Source organism: Oratosquilla oratoria, chromosome 5 (assembly GCF_046742065.1).
Source record: "Oratosquilla oratoria isolate Oo_2021 chromosome 5, ASM4674206v1, whole genome shotgun sequence".
NCBI classification, from domain to species: domain Eukaryota; kingdom Metazoa; phylum Arthropoda; class Malacostraca; order Stomatopoda; family Squillidae; genus Oratosquilla; species Oratosquilla oratoria.
The window spans coordinates 76,353,928-76,363,776 of record NC_134781.1 but is presented as its reverse complement, the minus strand read 5'-3'; the positions used below and the strand labels follow the sequence as shown (position 1 = coordinate 76,363,776).

The 9,849-nt window shown below is 41.1% G+C and overlaps 1 protein-coding gene across 1 annotated transcript; it reads right to left on the bottom strand.

Annotated features, from left to right (window-relative positions):
• Positions 1-2,669: 2,669 nt before the first annotated feature.
• LOC143025272 (uncharacterized) lies at positions 2,670-9,392 on the bottom strand. Its single transcript, XM_076184739.1, has 7 exons — positions 9,289-9,392; positions 7,435-7,489; positions 6,756-6,871; positions 5,822-5,958; positions 4,860-5,061; positions 3,435-3,544; positions 2,670-2,867 (listed from the first exon to the last, which is right to left on the bottom strand). Exons 1-7 carry the CDS (start codon positions 9,301-9,303, stop codon positions 2,750-2,752), a joined length of 753 nt encoding a protein of 250 aa, XP_076040854.1. The 5' UTR covers positions 9,304-9,392; the 3' UTR covers positions 2,670-2,749.
• Between the last annotated feature and the right edge of the window lie 457 nt (positions 9,393-9,849).

Genomic DNA, 9,849 nt, shown 5'->3' with positions numbered 1-9,849 from the left:
TTTTCTTTTGTTATATTTACCGTAGTGAGTAAGTTTAACCCAGACTTTTCACAGGTTTCAGTTTGGAATTCACTTTGAGGTTTTTCGTTTACGAATACCGAGCAAAAATAATTGTTTAAGATATTACACATTCCTTCATTTGAATATTCAAGTTGACCGTCAGCAGATAATAGTGGACCAATGTGATTCCTAACAACCTTTTTATCTCTAATGTAACTATAGAATTCTTTGGGATTCTCTTTGGATTTATCAGCGATGTTCATTTCGTATTGTCGTTTTCTTTTTCTTATTGTCTTTTTTAAATCTCTCTGTATTGATACATAACTTTCATAGTCGTTAGATGCACCCGAGCACTTATATTTCTTATACACACACACACACACACACACAAACACACACAGACGCATATTATATATATATATATATATATATATATATATATATATATATATATATATATATGAAGGCTCCCTAAATTTACCTATATATATATATAATATATATATATATATATATATATATATATATATATATATATATATATATATATGTATTGCTGATAACCACAAAGGAAAAGAAAAAGAAACTAAAATTCCCAAGCGTTTTTGTGATATTTCACATCTTCGTGAAATATCGCGAAAGTGCTTGAGAATTTTAGTTTCTTTTGCCGGTCTCCTTTGAGGTTATCAGCAATATATTGGATCACGTGGTTTTGTGATCATTTTGCATATATATATATATATATATATATATATATATAATATATACATATATATATATATACATATATATAATGTATATACATATATATATAAATACATATATAATGTATATACATATATATATATATATAAATATATATATATATATACACTAGTTAATGTCACTTCTCGTCGATTCTTATTTATTGATGTACCCATTTGCCTTCCTCGTAACCTCATCCTTATACTTCAAAAGCAAAAGTGCCGTCGGGGTCGTTCAATAGAAAAAAGATAAAGATTTGTCTTTCCTTTTATGACAATGTATGTTGCTTCGAACATTCTCCTCACTGTCTGGAAAGAAGAAGGAAGGGGAGAGAGAGAGAGAGAGAGAGAGAGAGAGAGAGAGAGAGAGAGAGAGAGAGAGAGAGAGAGAGAGAGAGAGAGAGAAAAGAGAGAGGGAGAGAGAGAGAGAGAGAGAGAGAGAGAGAGAGATGGTGAGAGAGAGAGAGAGAGAGAGAGAGAGAGAGAGAGAGAGAGAGAGAGAGAGAGAGAGAGAGAGAGGCTCCTCTTCTTACGTATCGGTGCTAAGTCAATACTCTCGTGACAAACCCCAGATAATTCACGTTGTGACGGATGCACCTCAGCTTTCATTCCCCAGCGAGTGTATGATTTAAAATAAATCCCCAATATTTATGGAACCCTGTTATATATGGACCTCCCACTGAATATAGACCACAATTAAAATGGACCCCCCCCCCACACACACACTGAAAATGGACCACTCCCCACACCAAAATATGGACCAGCATTGAAAATTGACCACCCATTGAATATAGGCCCCTACTAAATATGGACCATCGAAAATGGGCCCCCCTTTGAATATAGACCCTCCATTTGTAAATGGACCACTAGTGAAGATGGACCTACCCCATTGATCCTAGACCACACTCATTAATTATGGACCTCCTTTGAGTGTTTTAGCTTCAGACAAAGTCCGATTGCACTGCCATTTGGACGTCTCCCAGGGCGCGCGTCCACACTGATGTCTGTGACAAGTTTGCCTCAACAATGTTTCTAGCGGGAAAGTCAGTTCCCGGACACTGTTGTTTACAATGGCAGTGTCTGGCAACAAGGGGGAACGTGTCGCCCAAGAGAGAAAGAAAAGTTAGTTATTCACACTTGCAACGGAGCATTTTCATTATTTAGTCTCGGTCTGTCGTTGGTTTATAACTTAAAGACTTTCTTCGAGACCGCAGTTCCCCAGCCCCGTCGAGGAGCTTGTTTACCTAAATGTACGTGTTCACGCCTGCTGTGACACAGGGGTGGTCCTGCAAGGGACCACTAATCCTGGAAGAGAGACGGTATTCCAGCGTCATGAAGTTGCGAACCAGGACAAATTTAATGTTATTTAAAACCCGTCACACTGTTCTCTAGAGAACCTCCCCACGTCACTGGGGGGGGGGAACCTTAGGGGAGACCTATCCCCTGGGAGGGTCTGGGGGGATTGGGGGGAGGGTTCTTTACTGCCCCCAGCCACAGTCCTCCCAACACCTTCGACATCTCATCTACAATACTCATCGTGCGAAAGGCACAGCCTTACAAGGCCTGGCCAATTCACTTTGATGAGATGCAGAGGTTGCATCGTCCGTCATGGGATAGGTAGGACGTCCTGCATTGGACGACCAGGGCTTAAAACGTTCAATTCTACAGTTTTCACGTACTTATCAACTGTGCCCCACACTCCTATAAAAGACATATTTGCTTGAATTATTATTATTATTATTTTTTTTTTTTTTGTGGTGGTGGTGGGGGTCTAATTGCCATAGAAATTGGGGGTCCATATTTCACTCCGGGATATGAAAACTAGGGTGCGTTTTATATGTCACAATGGCGACCCAAGGAACTATCAAAAGGCATCTGTGGTAAGACCATTTGTTATTATTGACACTTACAAAAACCTGACCGAATGTTACCTACGATAGTGTGTGCGCAATAGTCACACTGACAGTGTGTTACAAGGGTTATAGATAACGGGAATTTTTACAATGTCAATAATTCCGAAGTTCATTGTCGTCTATGAACTTGATGGTGCAAACAAACTTCTTCTCCTTCTGCTCCTTGGCAGAGTGGTGGAAGGCCAGCAAAGTGCTCTCCTCCACAATAATGCTGAAAACAAGAAGAAAAAAATAATCAAATATTTGGTGCCATGCGTGGAATATTTTTTATACAGTAACCTGGAGGGAAAGCATATATGTATATACATACATACATACATACATACATACATACATACATACATACATACATACATACATACATACATACACACATACACACGAACATACATACATACATACATGCATACACACACACATACATACATACATACATACATACATACATACATACATACATACATACATACATACATACATACATACATACATAAAATGCATGTGCTCCATTTTCCCGATATTCAGGAAACCCACACAACAAGAAATATATACAAAGTTGTACCTCCCTAGCAGCCTCGAGAGTTAGTGCAGTGGTCGGGGGGTTTGAACTCCATAAGAAAGATCTTATATTCAAGTTGTGTGTGTGCGTGCGTGTGTGTGTGTGTGTGTGTGTGTGTGTGTGTGTGTGTGTGTGTGTGTGTGTGCGTGTGTGTGTGCGCGTGTGTTTGTGCGTGCACGCGAGCGTTCGTGCACATGCACTGCATTAACATGATATTACCTTTCATTGATAGGATTCCTTCCATAAAACTCCCTGTTGCCCACAGTCAATTCATGCCTCCCAAGGTCCGTGGTCAGGATATGCACGAGTACTTTCCTCTCGTCTGGGACCTTTTTAAAAAGAAATAGAAAGAAAGAGAGGATGGTTGAGTGGTGTTGATTCTCTGCGCTTGGTAAACTTGTACTTTCCCCAGCAACACGAGCTTCAACTTAAGGTTTTCTAAACTTTTAAAAACCTCGTAACTTTAGACGTGATAGAGGCTCACAAATCATTATTACCGTTTTACATTTCATTTAATTCTATTGCAGATACAACTGTATTTGAATATTATGATATCTCTGTACCGTAATGTGTTATGTAAGCCTATTCCATGATAATGACTATCTTCTGAATATATTTTTTTTAACGAAAGTGATCTCACATCAGGAGCAAGTCTGATCGGGTATTTTTACTCCACCTTTCAGTAACATATTTACATTCTTGCAACTATATGGGACGATTCCTGGCTTGAGCAAACTGAAGTTCGTATTTCTACGGCACATTTGAGATATGAATATTACTAAAGGAACCATCCGAAATTGATGTTATTATTCTATGACTGTTCCAGAATTAAGATGACCTTCAGAAGTCATCTGCTACGTACAGGTCGCATTGTGTTAAAAAGGGAACTGTAAAATCTTCTCATTAACTGATGTTTGTGTAAGAAAATGTCAGAGCATCACATGGCTTGTCACCAGGGACAGAAATAAGGAGAGAGAGAGAGAGAGAGAGAGAGAGAGAGAGAGAGAGAGAGAGAGAGAGAGAGAGAGAGAGAGAGAGAGAGAGAGAGAGAGAGAGAGGGTGGTGGTAAGTGGTTAATGTGGCTACGGATTAGACCTATTTTTAAATTTCTATATGTCTTGTAGGCTTAGTCACTGTACTGATGCAAACCTTTATCTTTATTTACGAAAATGAATCCTGGGCGAAGATTGATTTCCCAGAACCCATTTCCATCACGCGAAGTGCCCAAGAAGACTTTGTCTTCGCCAAGAACACATCGCCTGAATAACTGAAGAGGAAATGCGAGGCAGAGACAGAAACTTTGTTTTTGTGCAAAAGCTTTAGAAGAAGTGCCCAGTGTGAAGTTCGGGTTCTAGACGTGGCGTTCTCAAGACACAATTCCACCCGTTATCACACTGGGCTATTTTTCCTCCGACAGCTGAAGCAGATTTGCAACTTTCGGGAAGGGAACTGAAATGCTGTCGGAAAACAATTCCCCTCCAGCATATTAAACGACATCCTACGCAAACTGTCGAGAGGAAACAAAACAACCTACCATATTGCTTTTAGAGCTTCAAAAGTTCTGGATTTGGGGGCCGTGCTTCATAGGAGGTCGAAGGAAAAAGATAATAATGCGATAACCGCCTTTAGTCGCTCGATGCTCACCTTGATGGCCCACGTGCAGAGGCAGTACCTTCCCGGGCTGATCTCAGGCGCTTCAATGACTGTATCCTCCGTGACGTCACCACCACATACGTATTTGACCTCGATGCCCAGGAAGACGACGACCAGCGACCTTGACTGGAGTGAGGTGTGCAGGTTGAGGGTGTCTTCCAAGGTCACGTTAAAGGTCGAGGATGTGCAGGTTCTGAGATAGAGAACGACAAATCAACAACTAAATGAATAAGTGAATAGATGAACGATTAAGTAAATTGATGAAAAAATAAGTAAATTAGTAGTTAAAAAATAAATGAATAGATAGATAAATAGACAAATAAATGAAATTAATAAATGAATATGTAAATTATTAGATAAGTAAGTAATAAATATATAAACAGATTAATAGATAGATGAGTGTATGAAATAAAGGAAATAAGCGGGTCAGTAAATGGATTAATATGGAAATAGACATTGAAATGAATCATTAAATAGAAAAAAATAATTAAAAGACGATAAATTTCATCTTCGCCAAATATGTCATATCTACAGTTGGCTCCACTGATAAGTACTAATGCCTGGCGTATTCAGCGAATCTGAAACAGTCGTATTTCATGAGATCCGACGTTTAGGATACGATTAACCCATTCAACTCCGATGACAAGATGTCTTGTCATTTGGTCAAATAAAACAAAAAATCATAAAACACCAAAATGTTTGATGAAACACCAGAAAAATATGACGTCAATCCTCGCTTCGCTCGCAGCGAAGCGAGGACTGACGTCATATTTTTCTGGTGTTTCATCAAACATTTTGGTGTTTTATGATTTTTTGTTTTATTTGACCAAATGACAAGACATCTTGTCATCGGAGTTGAATGGGTTAAGCTAACGAGGTCGTAAGAGACATACCCACGTCGTAAAATTACGACCTAAAGCTACGTATTGTCGTAGGAGGACGAAGAAACTTACGTGTATTGTAGTCCGTCCGTTTCCAATTCGTTGTCTTTGTCTGTGAGGCTGACGCACGACTTGTTGTTGTTTTTGTGCGAAAATATCTTGATGCGCGCCCAAACTCTGAGAGTGTAAGCCTCAAGGCCTTCATAGTCCTGGAAAATAACCAGGAAAAATTAATGCGTTAATTTTGTCTTTCTTACTTTCATTACCTAGCCCAGATGGCTGTTTATTTTCCCGAATGTGTGTGTGTGTATTCACCTTTCACCTTGGATCTGCTGCAGTCTCTGTCGAGACAGCCAGACACCACCCTACGGCAGTGAGCTCAGAGCTCCTTATTAGCCGATCTCTGGGTACGTCTGAGACCACTCACACACCACACACCGGGACAGCAAGGTCACAACTCCTTGACTAACGTCCCGTACCTACTCGCTGCTAGGTGAACAGGGCTACACGTGAAAGGAGACAAACCCAACTTATCTCCGCCCGACCGGGGAATCGAACCCCGGTTCTCTGGCTTGTGAGGCCAGTGCTTTAACTGTGTGTGTGTGTGTGTGTGTGTGTGTGTGTGTGTGTCTTCGTGTGTACCTGAAACATAGAAGGAAACAAAGAAAGAAGAAAATAGAGAGTGAAACAAGTTAACAAGGACACAAGGAAACAAACTCGATCAAAAGCAATACCTCGCTCTCGGACTTCGTCCGGGCGAGGCCACAAAAAGATAAACGCCACGGTTTTAGTAATTAATCCTTTAATGAACCCCATGAGGGATATTAAGACTTTGTGTTCTCGTTATATGATCCCATACTGGAAGTCAAGTCTTTGTTCAACAAGAACAAGAACAGCAAGAACAACAAGAACAACAAGATCAACAAGAACAAGAACAACAAGAATAAGAAGAACAACAGCAACAACAACAATAACAATAATAATGTACCGCCATTGCGTCATGTACCTCTATCTGCATTCTCCAAGTGTGATTGTTACACGGTAAACGACCCGTAACATTATACAATCCTGGGGCAGGCAAAGAGATGGTATCCTCGATGTCACAGGAAAGCACAAAGGAACCTAGAAAAAGAAAATATATATATCCATGAATAAAAGCCAACGCTTAAAAGGTTAACTATTTAAGCGCAGCATTACCCCGATACCGATGCAAAAGCGACACACACAATTATTCAAACAAACGTAAAACAAAAGTTCCCCAAAAATGCTTCAACGATTGTCACGCATGCATGCAAACGAATACACATGGGCACGCGCGCGCGCTCGCGCACTCACACAGGTTTACTTGTGTAATGGTACCAAGCTCGACTGTTAATTCAGCGATTTGTTCTGAAGTCCCCGACCAGGGCTGAAAAGCATCATGGCACTGCAACCCTGGTGGGCAAGTAATTGTCTGTGCGTATGCATGTGTGTGTATGTGTGTGTGTGTGCGTGCGTGCGTGCGTGCGCCTTTTGGCCTTGAAAATTTGTTCTCAAGTATAGAAATTGATAACTTTGACCACCTCAACTCAGTGACGTCCTTGAGTGACTTAGTTCTAGGATCCGCCAAGCGATTTTATTAAGTTAAAAGTCCGTCACTTTATTGAAGAAGTTCAAGAGCGAAAAGCAACAACTTAAGCACTCACCGTTGTGGATGGGCATAGACAGTCCTTCCGAGATCATCATCGTGAACGCGAGTATCTGTGAAAGATGTACAAAGAGATGGTTAAAAACGATAATAATAATAATGATAATAAATGCAAGTAGATAGATGAACGAGTAATATAATTTGACCACAGAAATTCTTATAAATGCTTTTCTCAACGTTTTTGCGTACTTTTAGTTGTACTAAATGATATATGAAAGGTAGCAGCGGGTTTCCGTAGATGGGTTAGTTTTCAAGATGGCGTCCAAGATGGCGTCCAGTATGGACGCCAAAAATAAAAAATAAAATAAAAAGGAAGAATTAATAGTTATATAAAAGGAAAATTATCACCAGATACGAAAACTATTAGAATGCTCATATCTCGCCCATAATCATGTTTAATATATTTTTGGTGCTTAATCTTATTTAGGAAATGTAGGAATCCGTTTAGCTAGTTTAGATTACGATGACGTCATTAGGGAATCTTAAAATCCAAGATGGCTGAGATGGCTGAGAGTCGTTGTCCTCTGAAGTCATGCGTTATGTCTAGTATATATACAAATCTGTCTTCTTGACTCCTAAAAGTTTTAGAAAATTCGGTTTTCCGCAACATGGTCATGCGAAGCCAGATCCTCTGCCATTGCATCTTGGACGCCATGCCGCATAAGATTCCTCTCTGAGGATTTACATGGGTGGGGGGGTCGACATTCTTCTTGATGAATAGCCTATGTCGTAATGGGGTGGAGAGGAGGGGGAGGAGGAGGAGGAGGAAGAAGAAGAGGAGGGGAGGGAGAGGAGGAAGGGGAAGAGAAGGGAGAGTAGGAGGAGAGGATGGAGAGGAGAGGGGAGAGAGAGGAGGAAGAGGAGTAGGGAGAAGGTGGGGAGGAGGAGGGGGAAAGGGAGGAGGAGGAGGGGGAAGGGGAAGGGGAGGGAGAGGAGGAGGAGGAAGGGGAAGGGGAGGGAGAGGAGGAGGAGGAGGAAGGGGAAGGGGAGGGGCAGGAGGAGGAGGAAGGAGAGGAGGAGGAGGAAGGGGAAGGGGAGGGGCAGGAGGAGGAGGAAGGAGAGGAGGAGGAGGAGGAGAAGGAGGCTGGACTGAACCTGTGCTTTTGGCATTGATTGCGAGAGCACTGTCGCCAAGATCCTCCTGGTGACAGTGGGTTCGATTCGGAAATGGAAGTTGATCGGTTTGCAGAATAGTTATAGACTACTGATCCAGGGAGAAAATAGTAACGAGCCGAAACAATTGGTTGTTTTAAGATAAGATGAGTTAACTTTATGGATAGGGATGAAAAATGGTAAGGGACATGGAACTCCCTAGTCTCTGGTCTCTCTCAGCCTCCTCCACATTCTTATGTTCTTGTGTTCTTATAAATAAATAATCGAGTACAAAAGATAAGTAAATACATAAGTGATAGATAAACAGATAATTGGAAATAAACTCATCTGCTGGGATTCGAACCCCCGCCAGAGCGGATTGCTTCATATAAAGCGAGGATCGTACCGCCTGTACCACCACGACCCTTCAAAACAGAACGAATCCCAGCAGATGAGTTTATTTCCAATTGTCAAAATGACAAACAGATAAATAAATAAATGCGAGAATTGGTATCACAAGTCAGGTAAACATGAACGATAGTTTCTTAGCCTTCTGTGATATAGGGTCATCTTGGTAGACTCGTTGTCCTTTATGTTTACAAGAAACTCAACCAAAAACGTCCCTATTTTTTCCTAGTCTCCCTTTTTCATCTGACCGAAATCCCATGACGTCACAGCGGCGATGTGGATCGAAACTTCTTTTTAAATTTTGAAAAGAAAAAAAGAAAAGGACTCTGCAATCTCTGGGCGCAACGCTCACCTGAAGAACGATCATGTCCTAGGCTTTGTCCAGGTCTTCGAAGAAGGGGAATAGACGACGGAGGGTGAATCTTCCAAGGCACTCTGAACTCCACATCCGCCGTGGCTCTAGTGACATCGAGATCTGACGAAGAGTGACGGAGGGGTCGGGGGAGTGCTTGGAGGTGGAAGTCCAGTGGAGGGTGGGGGGGGGAGTGACTGGTAATGTCAGGATCGGGGTAGTTATGGGATCTCGATCGATCGAGATCTTGTTTCATTAACCCATTCAACTCCGATGACAAGATGTCTTGTCATTTGGTCAAATAAAACAAAAAATCATAAAACACCAAAATGTTTGATCAAACACCAGAAAAATAGGACGTCAATCCTCGCTTCGCTCGCAGCGAAGCGAGGACTGACGTCATATTTTTCTGGTGTTTGATCAAACATTTTGGTGTTTTATGATTTTTTGTTTTATTTGACCAAATGACAAGACATCTTGTCATCGGAGTTGAATGAGTTAATGGGCTGGACTTCGGCTGAAATAAATTTGCCTTTATTGTTATGTATGCATCTTTGTTTA

Excerpts from the sequence above, each read along its gene's own strand:
- LOC143025272 (XM_076184739.1), bottom strand. Across the intron at positions 5,062-5,821 it reads ACGGACGGACTACAATACAC|AACCTGCACATCCTCGACCT; the intron begins GTAAGTTTCTTC and ends TCTCTATCTCAG. Across the intron at positions 2,868-3,434 it reads AGGAATCCTATCAATGAAAG|CATTATTGTGGAGGAGAGCA; the intron begins GTAATATCATGT and ends TCTTGTTTTCAG.